Source organism: Rhipicephalus microplus, chromosome 5 (genome assembly GCF_043290135.1).
Source record: "Rhipicephalus microplus isolate Deutch F79 chromosome 5, USDA_Rmic, whole genome shotgun sequence".
NCBI classification, from domain to species: Eukaryota; Metazoa; Arthropoda; class Arachnida; order Ixodida; family Ixodidae; genus Rhipicephalus; species Rhipicephalus microplus.
In genome coordinates this window covers 3,755,345-3,772,311 of record NC_134704.1, presented here as the reverse complement: position 1 = coordinate 3,772,311, position 16,967 = coordinate 3,755,345, and the positions used below count along the sequence as shown (strand labels likewise).

Here is a 16,967-nt window from a genome sequence, read left to right as displayed (position 1 = left end):
ACAGTACAGTTTGAGGAATGCCAAAAGCCCTTTGCACTTTCCAGCTACCTCTCGGACGCTGAGTTTCGGTTCGTGGCAGGTTGGGCATCGCGCACCCACCACAAGGGCAGTCAGCGCATCAATTTTGCAAAGTAGCATGTTGGCAGTAACAGAACCTACTGGTCTACGTTCACTCTCGAAGAATCCGCTCTTTATTCGGGATGGACTTATGAATTGCATGGCAGCGGCTATCACTCTCGCCGCGGGGTTCGCTGTCAGTGTTAGGCCTATCTGAAGTCGGGGCACGTTGGTTGGCGGTAACATGGGTGTTCGCTGTCGCTTTGGGAAGCGTTCGACGCCGTTTCCCTCGATACCTGGGGCGAGTTCTGAACTTTCGGTTATCTAGACTGCGCTTCTTGGGGCTTGCCATGACGCAAAACTGCAGAGAAACGCCGAACTCGATCGCGACGTCCGAGGCTTCGCTCTTCTGCCAGAAAGATAGGAGGGGGAGGAGGCGGAGCACACTACCGACAGATGGCGGGCTTGCGCTGCTTAACACGATATTCAAGACGCGTGGGGTATGTGTTGTTTTTCTTGTTTTTTATGTATTCTTCGTGAGGATACGAGACTGGCTACTAGCAGATTGTGAAGGGGAAGGCCTTCGCAGAATGCATGCACTATTGCAAATGGCGGCCAATGCGTCAATTTCGCGACAGGACAACGCAAATTACGCCATTTCTGGCAACTTTCGCACATTTCGCACGTCACCACTCCCCACATAGAAGCTATTTTAGATCATTTCTCGTGCAAATTTCAGCTTGATATTTTTAGAAGTAAAAGATTATAGTCCAAAGATGCCAATACAACAAAAAAAAAGCAAAAATTTTTCGGAATACCGCGACTTTTCGGCCCACGTCTCCCCTTAAGAATCCGTCCAGCACGAGCGGAGTTACAAAGATTTGTCACACGCTGCAATCACATTCTCTCTTCTCACATTCCGATGAAAGCGCTCGAAGCTAAGCAGAGGGGACAGCATGGGCAAAAATAATAGACACGCACGCCTCGTGACCTTCAGCACTTTTTCTTTTGTTTTACTCCGTATACATGACTTATTCAGCGTGAGTGTTCTCGTATGAGTAGACAAGTCATGGTCTACCGTAGTGATCCCGGCAATGACTGAACGTGCCATGTTCAAATCAGCCAATGGCTGACAGATGGCCTTCTACGAGTGATTTTTGAGCTTCTTTCATCATTTGTTGAGAGAAGAGAAAGCAATTTTTAGCATACTTTGACAATTTATTGTGGATGACAGGACACTTGCTCTGCTATAATATTTGGCTCGCGTGTTCTCGGGAGCTTCTACTACCGATCAGCAGCGTTTTCTGACCATGCTCAAAAAGTGTTGCAGGGACCTTTCACTGCCAAGCCTTTACTCATCACTTGATTCGGTGAAACTTGAAAAAGTCACCTAGAACTTGTTCTTAGGTGACTTGGTGCCTAAGGGTGCTGAACATGTTACTTTGTCACAGTGGTGGAGACGTGATAGAGGACAGAGTAGCTGCTTGTTCTTTTGATGCTCGGTCCTTTTTCATGTTTTCCGCATTGCGCTACAAGTAACGCGGCTATAAGCAGCATGTTCCTGTGGTGTACAGCTAGCACAGCGTAAATGGACAGTGCAGAGAAGTCGGTAGTTTATCAGATTCATGTAGAGAGCCCACGATGTTTACATTTCGGCCAATTAGTGAGTGGCAAGGCGTGATGCAAGCGGGATGCAGCGTTGATCCAGGTGGATCCAACCTGTAAGTCTGTCATTGACAGTAGACGACGTTGCCCGAGCAGCAAATGCCGGTGCCATTGGAAAGACTCCACGAACATCGCACCTGAAAAAGTGCTTGCACTGCTAGTTGTAACTAAATAGCAATGTTCAATCTTCCCACTTTCTTGTCATTGGGCTTTGATATTTATATAGTATCCCAGCCAGTATCTCATTGATTTTGCGATTAGTGGAATTTGACCACTGCGAGGAAGACAAAGCGGCCAATTCACCGTAAGTACTGATCCGTATTGTTGTGCTTTGTTTTGCACTCTACTGTGTCTGTGTCGTGTTTGTGCGACCATCACTCACGTCGTGTTAGTGAGACACGTCGTGAACCGCAGAGTGGCACAGTTAAAAGGATTCGTCAAGCTTCCTGTGAGCAATTGATCTCAAGCACACATTTTCAAATGAGCAAACGAGGAGTAATAGAAATAATCAGGGCGCAGCATTAAAACCATCGTAGCGCGAAACTGCAAGCACCACCTTTGACGAAATTAAACTTGCCGCCTTGACCCGGCTTTGATTACGCCTTTACAGAGCAAAAACAGCTGACTGCGGCGGCGGGCGCTGTACAAGCCAAGATTATTTATTGAGGCGACAACGCCAGTGTTGCACGCGGTGTTGAGCAGCCTAAAAGAAGTGCACGCACAAGTGGCGGTGCAGTGTTTTGTATTGTCGCTCCCAGAGGGTGCGACGATCTACTCACTCCCGCTAGGTCGGCCAATGGCGTGTTCAGGTTTCGGAATGCAGTTTCGCAACTCATATGATTGAATAACTCTGATGGACAAGTCCTCGGCTCCATAGAACAGGAAATAAATAGGACTTCCCTGTGCCTTCCTGACACATAACAAGAAAATTATGCAACCAAGCCATTCAATGGACCTTTTTTTTTTTCCTCCAGAAACTCGGGTTACTTCCAACAATGAATGATTACACACCTGAAATGGCCCATGAATGCACTAGTACAGGACAATGTACTCACACAATTCCTGTGCACACCGAAGAAGTTCTTGCAGTGTGACCACTATATCTGTATTCGATGCCTCCTTCACAGACAACACAATATGCCGAACGTAATTCCAGACTGCACTACTTTTTCTGCAAAAGGAAACAAAAACACAGAATCAAGCTTCTCGCTACAAAGAAGGACGAACGGAACACAGAGTGCACAGAACGAACGCCATCTCGCAAGTGAAGAGTTATTTCGAAAAAATAAGCATGGTTTTTTCCCGCTTTGTTTTTTTTTTTTTCTTGACACTTTTCAATTGCGAGACAGCGGCCGTCTTGTGCACTCGAAGTTCCTTTCGTCTTTAGCACAGCATGTATCATTAAAGCCTTTTCACTAGACTTGCTTTAACTGCAAGATAGAAGAAGCCTTACTTGCGACGCTTCTCACACTGAAAGTGTTTCTTCTGAGCAACTGCGTCATGTGCTTCCGCAAAACATTCTTCATTTGCGGCCACACTAGAGAATGTTCGAAGGGTCTCTGTAAAGTGTGGTTGCACCAGGTGATTCATCCCTGCATGAGAATAAGTACATTTCATTTTGTGTCCATCTGCCCTGACAGGGAGATATCAGCGACCAGCTCAATAAGTTTAAAGAAGCTTTAGATTTCTTCGCTTTTTTTTTTAGATCAACTTCAGGGGTTGTTAAGACCACATATCTTGACTGACAAGAAGTTTTAAATTTTACAAAATAAAGTAAAATTTCTTAACCTAGAAACACTGAAATGAAAAGTGAAGCGGGAAAAATTGGCATAATAAATATCGCTCTGCAGGACTTTTGCAGAGCCGCCATAACGACCACGAGATAATGGACCAACAGAGACAACGGGGCATATATTGTGTGCTCCTTCGTGCAATTGATTTCTCTTCTGTAAGCTATTGGTCTCTTACTCAGTAGTTATCTGGAGAGGAATCTTCAGAAACGAACTGCCCGCACTTGCGCAGAAGTTTAAGTAAACGAACTATTTGACACGGTTTTTATGTGTCAAGATTGACTGACATGTAACTTACATAGTATAGGGCTGATGCCATGTCCGTTCAAATGCAAAAAAATTTTATACAATTTTTCATATGTTTATTTTCTAGGCATTTGTATTTAAGCATAATATTTTACAACACAAGTGCTGTGCCCTGGCTGCGACATCACCACAGGCATTTTTTGGAGATAAGCAGAACGAGAGCAGATGTATGATCGGGAAGAATAATATTGTTACACTGGGTGGGACTGTAGTTAATTTTATGAAAGAAACATATATCGTATAATTTATGGCAACAGACGAGTGACAGGAAGCTCCAAAGACTCTTCCATTGATTCGGTACTAACTGTACAACTATAGTTTCTGAAGACTGCAGTTATCAAATGCTGTAACTGACCAGCTTGTTAGGTTTATGTTCGTAACTTTTTTTTTTGGGGGGGGGGGGGGGGAATATGTATTATTTCTGACGGTGTATTCAGTTGGCTGCTTCGGTCCCCTGGCTCGGACTGGCCAGATGCCAAGGCAGCTCACCATCAGAGCTCGAGAGGCAGCGTACCAACCGAATACGTCGGCAATAGAGTCACTGACAGAATCAGAAGCGCGCTTGTAGCAGCACCGTGCAGCCAGCGCGTGAAGCCGCTGGGTAAACATTCCTGCACTGCATCGACGAATGGTGCTGATCAATTACATAGCCTCCTCCACCTTCACTAACTGCCTACTTTCTGCCCCACACACACGAGCAACACATGTGCACTAAGCATTATGCACCTTGCAATGTCTCCTTCCAAAATGGGCACTAGTGCTGTCACCTGCTGGCAACCATATGGTAGCCAGTTGGTGCCACGTGAACTGCCCACTGGGCAAGATCGCCGAGATCGTGCTACGCTCTCACTTTGAAGTCAGAGTGGTCAGGAGCGTTCCAAGTTAAAGCTTGACGCTCCAAAGGAACCTACCGAGGGTAGTGCAAGCGTTCGAAGTCTTCCAACTAAACATGCGGCAAATTTTCAGAGCGCTCACAAACACCCAATTGACGAAAAGCATGTCTTTCATAGAATGTTCCGTTGCAGGGGTTTACTTGAGTCTATCAACATGTGGAAAGTGTTACATTAGACAGATGAGTCATTGTCTAAATTAGTGATGTTTATGGGGGAGGAATTTAGTGTTCTTTTTGTATTACACAGCACCCTGAACAGCTTGTGAATTTATGTTCTACAGTGAAAGCTGTTATGAGATCACAACTTTGGTCACCCGCTCTGTAATTGGCCGCCGCCGGTGTCCAAATAAGCAAAAAAAGTCTAGTACCAAGGACACAGTGGGGCTCACACCCGGGTCCACAGTGTGCCAACCCAGTATTGTACCACTGAGCCACGCTGGTGCTTGGGACTTACTCACAAACTTGCCTTAGGCAGGCTTGATGTCATAATATGTTAATGATGGTTAATATGAGTAATAAAGCGTTTTAGAACTGCAAAATCACACAATGCGAACAGCGTAACAAGTGGGTCGTCCAATGCTCCAACCCATTGCAAAAGCTTGTTTTTGATCACCAATTAAGTGTGGCACAAAGCCACTTCAGGCATAATTCCTCATCGTCAGCTGCTGCATGAATAATTGGCACAAAATTCCTTGAGTGTGTTTAACCGATACCACGCTTCTGAGTAAACTGACGAAAGATAGCATAGCGAATGCCGGCCTACTACCCAGAAATGATTATTATTTATGCCATAATGGGTACCCAGCAAGTGTGCTTGCAGCAGTTACCCAATGAATGTTTACAAAAGGCTCTGAAAGGCCGTTCTTCTAGCTTTCGCTGTGACCGTGCTGCGCCTTCCACGCAGGCCTGGTGTTTTTTTTTTTTTCTGCAAGTAAATTCTCAGTTGTGAAATTAGTGCCACCAAATCTAGTGTTCGTTGCTCTAACTAAGTCTGTCTACAGTCTTTATCAACGTCCATGGGACCATGGTTGTTACAAGCCGATGTGTTGCTCTGAATGACCCACCATTCCAGCAGTTTTTCCTCTCTGCCCCCCCCCCCCTTCCCTCAACCTTTTAGGAGCCAGTGTGGTCGCATTGTTTAGATCGAAGCTATGCGCTGCTGTCTAGAAGTGCTTAACAAGCTCTGTCCAAGAACCATTGCATGGGTTGCTTTATGAGCACCCCCTTTATGCTTTTTATTGATATTTTTCTGCCCATTTCAACAGCGTAAGTAATGTCGCAATCCCCACGTCGTACTTGTAGATGACTCTGCTCTGGTACTCTAGAGGCGTGTAGTTTTGGGTATTGCGAAAAAGTCTCACAAGCAGTTTGTATGTTCAGCCGTTGCAAAGCTCTCCAAACAGGGTTTAATTCAACTTTAACGTCAATGAACGTAGTCTTCTCTCGTGAGTGACACACACCATCCCTCTTGATATGCGCTTCAAAGTATGATTAATAAACATCCTAGGATTCTGCACTCTTCCCTGTGCATTAACCACATTTTTTATTTATGCAAAAAATCAGGCATACACAAATATTGCTAGTATGAACCGCCTTCTAAGTTTCCTCAGTGTAGGGTTACACCACATAAACTTTCGACTGTCGGTGTGCCTTTGCATATTTTTATTAAGCTTGATCATTTGGTTCATGATCCATTACTTGTTTCATAAAGTAACAGAAAAGTAATACCCCTATCACACTAGACGTTTAAATGTCATTCGAATAGAATGATATTTGCATAATGACATTATGTGGCTGCTACACAGAATTATATAATATCATTACAATCAGAATGACTTTAAGGGACACTAAAGTCTACTATTAAGTCGACATTGATTGTTGAAGTGGAGGTCCAGAAACCTCGTAGTGTTACTGTTGTATCAAGGAAGGACCTATTTTGAAATAAAATCACGTTTTAGTGCTCCACATCGAGTTAGCGCACTTCAAGTTACCCGCCTCAAGAAGCAGACCAATTGGACCGTCTCACGTGGCTGTTGCCGTGCAGAACGTTGTCCGGCTTCACTGAACTAGTAGCAGCAGACCGAAAGCAGCGGGAGCCACAGCAGCAGCAATGGCCATTGATCAATTTCCCGCCCTTAGCTTCGAGATTGCAGTCGCTTTTGTTTCAGTTGCACCCCGCCAGATGGCACCACCTGTCCCGTGTAACCACGCAAAAATTGACTCCTTTACAGGGTCTCTCCATACGAAATCTGCCTGGCACCTTCTGCGTCACCTCATTGACCCAGAGTCTACCAGAGGCGCGAACAGAAGAAGCCTTCGGAGGGTTATACACGGCTTCCCTGACAACAATGCGAACTTACTCGGTGATTGATTGATTTGTGGGGTTTAACGTCCCAAAACAAACTTACTCGGTGCCCTACGGTTGAAGTATGTCATCACTGCCTTGGACCACGCATCCATACCCTTTTATGACAGCACCGATAATCCAGAACTTTCAAAAGCGTTTACGGTCGTCGAAATTAAAGCGGCAATCCAAAGCATGAGGAAAGGTACCGCCCCGGGGCCCGATCAGGTATCGATAAGGCTGCTCTCTAACCTAAGCGATGATATGACTCAGTTTCTAGTAGATAAAATGAACCAGTACTGGGACGCTGGAACGCTACCCCTAGAGTGGAAATCGGCCGAGCTCACTTTCATCCCAAAAGACGGCAAAGCGCTCAATATTGATAACCTCCGTCCCATATCCCTCACGTCATGCGCTTGTAAGATGACGGAGAAGGCCAAACAAATGAGGCTAAACGAATATCTAGAAGAACAGAACCTCTTGCCTGACACTATGTACGGCTTTCGTCCCCATTCGTCAGCACAGGACATTCTCCAACTAAAACACGAGATTGTCAACCTACCCAGCGGTACCACTCAGGCGGAAAGGGCCAATTTCGCAATTGATTTCAAGGGTGCCTTTGACAATGTTCGGCACTTCACTATCTTGGAAAACTTACGGGAACTCAGGTACGGTCCAAAATTATATGCATATGTGCGGGACTTCCTTACAGACAGACAAGTCACTATCCGCATAGGGGACCTTAAATCTCAACCCATCACCATGGGTGATTTCGGTACTCCCCAAGGGGCTGTCCTTTTTCCGCTCCTCTTCAATATCACCCTCATGTGCCTCCTGGAGGACCTAAATGAAATTTTGCAGGTACGCCCCACCATATATATGCTGATGACGTCACAATCTAGAGCCGGTCTGGTAACCTAGGTCAGATAAAAGAAGCCTTCCAAAAGGCCGCCTCCATCATAGAAAAGATAGGACGCAAGAGTGGTCTGGAGTGCTCCCCCACCAAATCAAAAATCCTAGTATATAGAAATAAGGCACCTGACAATACATCCCTTAACGTACAACTTAATGGAACGTAAACTAAAGAGGTTGAAACCATACGAATTCTGGGGGCCTACTTCAGTAATCGGGGCGAAAACTCATTTGCTTTACATAAACTAAAAACGTCCTGCCTACAAATCTCTCGCATGATTAGTCGGGTGGCTAACCTACGACGAAGGATGAAAGAATACGACATAATGCAACTCATTCAGGCATTTGTTATCAGCCGCATAACCTATAGCTCTCCTTACCTGAGGGTCTTGAAAGCAGACGAGCAAGAAATAGAGTCATACGTGTGACTCTCAAGAAGGCTCTGAACCTTCCCCCATGGACCCTCACGGAACGTCTGCTTCAAATGGGGCTCCACAATACCGTATCACAACTATTTCATGCACACCACACGAATCAAGTCATACGCCTCGCCATCACTAAAACGGGACGGAAAACACTATCGGAACTTGGCATCGAAGCCCCCATTGAGAGAAGAGGAAAACAACGTATCCCACATGAATGGAGGCAGGACTTCATCATCAAACCACTTGCACGCAACATGCATCCTCAGTTCCACGAACATCGACGTCGGGCATGGGCAAAAGTTCACGACAACTACTCAGATACTGAGGGCGCCTTCTTTGTTGATACAGCTGGACCAGTGAACGGCAAATATACAGCAAGCGTCATTCATTGTGGAAAACAGGTTGACTGTATGTCAGCCCAGGACACAGACACAACTAGTATGGAAGAAGCAGGAATCGCCCTCGCCCTACGAAATACAAGGTCCACTTTTGTTCTATCAGATTCCAAAGCAGCCTACCGAAATTTTTGTAAAGGCTACATTGGCCCCATTGTGCATCGACTTCTTACACAACTCTCGTCCTCACCCTCAGAGGGCGAATGGAAGCAGCTGATATGGCTACCCGGCCACTACGGAGTTAGAGGCAATGAGCTCGCCCATGCCTCAGCCCGAGAATTACTCTTCTGGACTTCCGACACCGGCATATCGCACCCACCCTCGGCTATAGGTATGAACCCGTTCCTAACATACACAGATATTCTAGAACATCAAAGGCTTGAAAGACGGAAACTTCCGCCTACGGGGCCAAAGCTCAGTAAAGAATCTCAGATATCGTGGCGTCGTCTGCAGACCTTGTCTTACCCCAATCCATACATATTGTCCAAGATAGATCCCGACACATACCCACCACAGTGCATGTTCTGCGTGACTAAGACAGCTACCCTGTACCACATGGAATGAGAATGCCCACACAATCCACCACTACAATCCAGAGCACAGCACAACATTGTAGGGTGGGAGGGAGCTCTGTCCAGCTCGGATCCGAACACACAAGAGGCTCTCGTGAGACGAGCGACGACAGCAGCCCGTGCCAATGGGATCCCGGACTAATAAGCCCACTCATCGACACACTTTCCTCGATCTCAAATAAATGTTTTATTCTCTCTCTGTCTCCCAAAAATTTAATTTTTGAACCACTCGTGCCATTTCCCAAAGTAACGTCCGGCGGTTCTTTTTTCCTTGAATCAAACAGAAACTAACAAGCAGCATTTTATTGCGTCTCTTTATGCACGGAACGTTCTTTATTTAGTGCAGTTAGACCAAATACTAGTGATTAATTGTAGGTGGTTGGTTTGATGTCATTCGGATCATTTCGAAAATGTTCTACTGCAGCGCTTGTGTTCTTGTGCATTTACTTTAATTTCTTGGTAAGGAGGGCAATGTGGTTAATATTGTTTTTTTGATGCTATCATACATTGAGCTTTCACTTTGACGTAAATTATTTGCCTTTAGTGTCCCTTTAAGCAATCGAATGAGTTCGAGAAACACATTCACCATCACAGTCACAAACGTATGCCCTCTATGACACAGACTACCTAAAAGGTAGCATTCAGCAGTCTCAATGTGACTCGCATTCACAAAAAAAAAAACACTAACAATGTTGCTTTTTATAGGCATTTCCCAATTTAAATGGACCGACAACCGAATTTGTTCAGCCCAGTCTTTTCCGATTCAACTGAAAGCTTACCTTTCGCAGTGTTCACGCTTGCCGTGGTTACTCCCAAAACCAGGTAGTTATTGTATAAGCCGTATTTTTTCAATTTGAAAAGCTCTGAACACTGACAAGCCTTTTTAGTCCAGCAAACCTGAGAATTGATAGCAATGTCGGTAGCTTTTCTGGCGAATTGTTCATGCTGTCATTGTTCTGCTTTCACAGGAGTTCTAACTATGCTTAACCACGTTTATTCTGAGCTTTACCGCTATTTTTGAAAATGACACGATGTTACAATCAGACGATGTGGCGTTACACAGCTTCCCTGTATTTCTACCGCATTGCATATGCCTGCAACAAGGTTGCCTGCAACCAAGGTGCCTGTGTCATAGAAAACTTGTCCTGTCATCGTTACTCTCTTGAAACTCGAACCAAGTCAAGTCACCAAACACGTCACTGCGCGTCATTTCTGAGACAAAGTTTAGGTAAAAAAATCCCTCAAAATCTTAGCGAACCGGAAACTGTGTTCACGATTTTGTGAGCACGTAGAAAAGTTGCTCACGACGCGCTGAGGAGCATGGGATAACATTGCATCATGCAAATGGCAGCGCCACTTTATTGCGCACTACTAACGTAGGCTTAGAAGTGCATTTTTATCAAGTAATACCTTTTACTATAAATAAGCAAACACTATTTCAATACTAACGGGAAAACTCTTGGCCACATACACTAGTTTACGGTCACGTGACAGGGCAGCTCAGATATAAGTTCTCAGACCAAGTGGCACCGCAGGCTATTATCCCGATTTTCCACGAAGAAATAAAAATCTAACTCCACTTTTCACGAGAAAAGCAGGGTTGGTTTGAGTCACTATGAGGGACAATCTTTCCATCCCTGCAGTCATCTCCTTTCATGTTCTGGGCACTTGTCTGTCCCTTTAACAAGAACACGTGTATGAATGACTCGCAGAATATTTTATCCTAACCTCAGTGGCGTCTGGCCGCCGGCGCTATAGGCCATAGAGATGCCATTGTGCACGTGTATGCGCATATTTGCAGCAATGGCATCAAGGGGGCTATTTTATTTCTCTTTTCATTGTATCATCAAGTCTATTATTCTGGTTTATGCACATTTGTTACACCACCAAGAACAAAGCAACTAAATGCATTACTTGCTGCAATTTAGTATCGTCGTTCCGCAGCTCTGCCACGTCGGCTGTGTTCCATGTATTCATTCTATCATCTGTGACTACAGGCTAGGCAGACTATCTTGGCTAATAGTGGCACCATATTCTGCGACATAACATTTCTATGCGTAGTTTCCACACAGGCCATTCTTTTCTAAATTATCAACATTTATATCATGAATGAATGACATTTCTTTTTCCTGTGTGGCACTACCACATATCGAATGGCATTCATTGCACTAAATGACATTTCAATATAATGAGAAACACTTCCAGTGTGACAGGGGTATAACACTTCCAGTGTGACAGGGGTATAACACGTTACTTTGGGGAGCTCGGTAATTGTAAAACAGAGCTACTTCTTTAGCTTGGGCAGCGCCTTCTCTATTTTTCCAGTGCCTGGGTGAAGGAGCGGATTTCAATAGGAAGCGGCTGTCTGTGCTAGTGTGGCGTTTCACCGCCAGGTGCCGCAACTAGAGTAGAGATACCGCCACGTCGTCTCGCATGCAAACAAATGCTGCGGCTGCATTCGAAGTTGCTATACGGCTCGGTTTTCGGCTGTATTCGCATTGTTTAAGATGTAATGGAAACTTGGAAATGAGAATCAAGAAGCCCTTCTTGTTCTGGACACCTAGCTCATTTCAAAGGCATGTGTAGTTCGCGACTACTCGATCGAGGCGCTCACGCGTCGTTTGCTAGGGCGATGCGAGATAGCTGATGCCAAGTAATCCGCAGAACATCGTTTCGCAACATGGCGTTCGCTTAACTGAGAGTTGATTTTTTACTAACTGAAAGTAAATTTTTGAGAGAAGCCTTTGCCAGGACCTAATTATAAAAGCATGAGTGTCCAATGTTCTTCGACGCTTGCTACTCTCTATAGTGGCGTAGCACATCATGCGCAAGCCTGGAGTTCATGCACTAAATAGCACCAAATCCCACTAGACAGCTCCCAGAGAAATAGGTCATCATCCATTCCCTTTGCAAAGCATTACATTTGCTGCTACCGAGAAAAACCAAGTGTCAGAAAATCAGGAACTGTATATAGCAGTTGATTTCACCAGTTAATAGCTTAAACAATGAAATCATCGTGAAATAAACAAGAACAGCTCCATATGCGGCGACATTTCTGCGACCATTGCCCGTGTTTCGAACAGACGCTGTGAAAGTCTGAAGTCTAATGCCGGCTCTCAACTTGAGCCAAGGTGACAGGCATGAAAAATGCAGCCTGTGGTGAGTTGCTTGAGCTTGCCTGCGAATTTGTGGATGGATTGTTCAAGCCTTAATATCCGGCCGCTCAGCTCTGTTTCTTTCTTCTTCCCTCTGGCCTCTTAATTATGTAGCAAGCAGACTAGAGCTGAATTGAAAAATTGAATTGCTGCACAAACTTGAAGAAAAACAAGGGAGACAGGAAAGAGCGCTCTTTCCTGTATCCCTTGTTTTTCTTCAAGTTTGTGCAGCAATTCAATTTTTCAAGTATGAACCAACTAGTCTGCAAAAAAGTATTGTTAGAGCTGAATGCCTGTATGGTGCCCATGGGCTGCCATTCAGCTTCGAGGCTTAATGTTTGCGTTGCACACGGCAGTGATTGCGAGGCAGCGTTGTTACTAATATACTCACTTGCTTACTGTTCGGAGGCAGCGCACTCCCGTTTAGTAATACCAATTACCTTGTTGCCAAACGTGATGGATAGTCTTCAGCCACCACTACTTACAATCTATAAAATACCCAGATTGTAAATGAAGGTAACATAGAATAGTGTAGTACGAAGATTTATAAGGAGAACAATTGTTCTGCCTTGTTCCTGCAAGCACGCTCTCCCCGAACACCAGCGAAAGCTGCAATTTCACGGAGCTACAGCCATACAGTGCATTAAGGCGATAGCGTTAAATGGCTCATCAAAAGCGAAAACTGATCGCCGGCAGTGTCCGGCGTCTTGTCGAGTGGGCAGCCCGAACACGAGCGATGCAAGAAATCATCATTACGTGAAATTACGTGAAACGTCATCATATGACGTCTTCTGTCTTGACATGCCCCAATAGATGCACTTTCCAGAATAGTGCTACACTATTTGCTGGTTTCTTAGTAGCTGCGTCATTTAAGCGTTAGCCAAGCAAACACTTAAATCCCCTACTATACGGCATTGCGCCAAGAGAGGCGAACTGTCCTACACTGTTGCTTCTCAAATCCTAAGCTTTAGGGGATGCGCATTATCATATATTACTTATGTTCGCCCACAGCTAGAGTATGCATCATCCACATGGTCACCATATCAAGATTACTTGGTACGTATGTGGGAAGCCGTCCAGAATAGGGCAGCGAGATTCATCTCCGGAAACTACGACTATCATTCAAGTATTACTCTAATAAAACAAGACCTTGCATTTCAGTCACTAGAAATACGCCGCAACATTGCTCTTTTATGTCTGTTTCATAGGTACATTTATAGTAACGAAATTCACTGTTTGCCACTTTATTCTCCTGCGCGCACTTCCCAACGCATTCACAATGCCCGTAGTTTTATGCGCATTCATGGTCACACGCAAGCATTTAACTTATCATCACTACCTCGAGCCATTGCATATTGGAACGATCTTCCGGATCATGTTGTATCCATTTGTAACCGTGAAATTTTTCGTGACAACCTGATTTCGTTGCACTCTAGTATTGTATAACGCTGTTGCACCTTGTTTTTTTGTAATCTTTTATATATGTATATATTTTGTCGTCTGCTTTTCTCCTTTATTGTTATTTCGTTTGTATACTGATGCCCCCCTTACTCAATACCCTTCAGTGGGCCTGTAAGGTATTTTGAATAAATAAATAAATAAATAAATAAATAAATAAATAAATATGCCGCAGGCATGTGCACGGAGTGCTGTTTCATGTAGTGTCATGACATACTACATGACATCCCCTTCGTGGGGATGTCATGTAGTATGTCAGTGGTGACCTAAGAATCACTTACCGAGTGGTGAAGATGGCAACTCCAATTGACGACCATCTCACAAGCGAGTAAATGTAATGTGAACTGCGCCACAGAACCCCTACGAAACGGTACCGGCACGCTGAGCCTTCACAACACGTAAACCACGTGACCTCTCACACTTTTTTTTTGTATATAAAACGGGTGGTGCCCTCTAAGTTTCTTGTGCAGATCTTAAAGGCTATGCATTCGTTGGCTGAAGGGGCCAGATGCTGCTGAACCAAAATCACGTCATAAAAATGTTTTTTTTTTTTTTTTTTGTGTGTGTGTGTGTGTGTGTGTGTGTGTGTGTGTGTGTGTGTGTGTGTGTGTGTGTGTGTGTGTGTGTGTGTGTGTGTGTGTGTGTGTGTGTGTGTGTGTGTGAAAACTATGGCATAGAATTTTCTAATATACACTAGAGGAAACTCTGACGCTAGTGTCTAAGGGAGCTGCAACACACGGCGCTTCAGTGAGCATGGGAATGATGGGTTGACCAGAGGCAGTGACTGTGGCTATTATTTCCCAAAATTAACTAGATCTAGAGGTCACTTTAACGCTGCAATCGTTAAGCAACCATGGGAATGATGAGTGCAGTGGCTAGAATAGGGAAGTGTGATGAGCAGCAAGCCAACGTTTATAGATATATTTCAGTTTCGAAACTCCGCCGCCGAAGCCGGGCGCGTCTTACTCCTAGGGGGTGTGAGGGCGCTGCGGTCGACTTTTGCGTAGGGTGCCTTGATGCCCGCGCGCTCTGCTGAGGGTGAGGACAGCCGCGTCGTCTGCTACGACGGCCGCCATTACGGCTCCTGCCGTAGTGGGGCAGCATGCGAAGCGCATTACCGCTTGCGGTGCTCGCGTATGGTAGGAAAGAAGTACTCGTTGGTGAGCTTTTTTTTTTGGTGCAACTTGGACACCTCTTAGTGCTGTTGTTGCCTAATTGTTAAATGGAACAACGCACGTCATACAAACTGGTGGCCTGTGCTTGTACAATGCGCCAGGGGCTGACATAGACTGAATGAAATGAGCCACGAACTCCCACACCAGAAAGATTCGCGTTAAACCGTTGTCGTCGTTAAGACGGAGGGGCGCATGAACTTTTATTACTACGCTTGCTGAAAGGAATGCAATATTTGGGTCTTTGTGAATCAGCCGAATAGCAAAGGCAGGAATCGCTGTACTTTATATACTTGCGTGTGTGTGTATATATAACACACACACACACACGCACACGCACACACACACATTATCTGACATTCGGTACGACCTTCCCCTGCCTCACCATTTCATGCACTGTGCAGGCAGCATACCCGAGAGTAACATGCTTTACTAGTGTACCTTTATGAAACGACACCCACGATTTCAGTGAACAGGCCATTTATTTGTGCGCCTTAATGCTGCGTTGTCCCACTAGTGAAAATCAAAGTCAGATACAAGACAAACCAAATGCAGTACCAAATGAAATGTTTAAAAATAAAAAATGCAAGAGTCAAAAGCGTGCCCACGTGAGCCGAAACCTTTTAAGCATACAGCTTATCTTGGCGTGTCCATTTCTCATGAGAGGTTGACGCCGGCACATGTTTTGCTTGCATGTCCATTGCAACTCCCGGCTGGAACCTGCCGAAGGTGAATGCGCAGCCTTATTCTTGCGTACCTCTCTGTGAGCAGTCGGTATATACTGTCCTCGTGCTCCGCGCAGACACACAAGCTGCGGCGGTGCACCTTGTTTAGGTATGCGGTGAGTGAACGAAGCGGCGACTTCATCGTGACTACTTTGTCCGTGCACCAAGAGTTTATGGCAGCAAAATGCTCCTCATAGTCTATCAAGGCTTTCATAACTCCCTTGCTGGGGTAGATGAGGTTGCCTCCATCTGAAACGTACTCTTTCAGTGCTGTCAGCGAAGCATGCTCGTCGTTGGCAGTTCCAAGGAGAGCATCTTTGCATTTTGCGCACTTCACAGATGTCAAAATTCCCTTCAAAATAAATCCTCCTAGGTAAAAGAGAATACTGCATTCTGTGGACGACAATCCTTCGATGAACAAAATCTCTGAATCATCGATTTCTTGAGCTTCCTTCTCGACGCAGGCTTCCTTCCCCTGGGATAGCAGGTCCACCAGGTACTCCCTGTCATCAAGCTCGTAGCTGGTCGTCCTCGGTGTATGCAAAAATTGGCTTACGCTCACCAGTCTCAGAGCGCACTTGAGATCGTAGGCATTGGGAACCGGCTTCATAAGCCGCACCACAGAAAAGAGGTTCTCTAAGCAGTCCTGCAGGAGCCTGCTCGTAAGAAAAAACTCATAGCCTTCGTCTCCTAAAAGAACGTCTTGGAGGCGAAGTACAACTGTAGTTGATATGAGTACACCTGCTTGCGACGGTTTCCAATGGGATGTGGCACCCATTTTCATAGTTCTGATGGTTTCTATTGCTGTGTGTAATGTATCTAGGGCTTCGGAGTACTTAGCCCTACTTCTCCGACTCAGGGCCAGTGTTGGATGCCGCGAAGACATCAGTGCATACCATTTTGAAATCAGCTCCATGAACCAAGCTGTTGTTTCTGCTTCCTGTTTAAGAACTCTTTCCTTTATAAGGAATCTGATAGCTGGGGGAGCTTCCCGAAAAAGTTATACAGCGACACCAACCTTCATTTTGGTGAAGTGGCCTGCGCTGGTGTGCATTTCGGATAAGTTTGGGGCTACCTTCAGTTCTCTTTTAGAATCTTC

At 45.2% G+C, this 16,967-nt stretch overlaps 1 protein-coding gene across 1 annotated transcript in view; it reads right to left on the bottom strand.

Moving 5' to 3' along the window:
- LOC119175108 (activating signal cointegrator 1 complex subunit obelus) overlaps positions 1-14,389 on the bottom strand; it is a 526,436-nt gene extending 512,047 nt beyond the window's left edge. Inside the window, exons 1-3 of the mRNA XM_037426343.2 lie at positions 14,253-14,389; positions 3,176-3,314; positions 2,778-2,893 (exon numbers count right to left, since the gene is read on the bottom strand). Of these exons, the coding sequence (XP_037282240.2) occupies positions 2,778-2,893; positions 3,176-3,312 (253 nt within the window). The 5' untranslated portion in view covers positions 3,313-3,314; positions 14,253-14,389. The remainder of the gene's footprint in view (positions 1-2,777; positions 2,894-3,175; positions 3,315-14,252) is intronic.
- Positions 14,390-16,967: the final 2,578 nt, after the last annotated feature.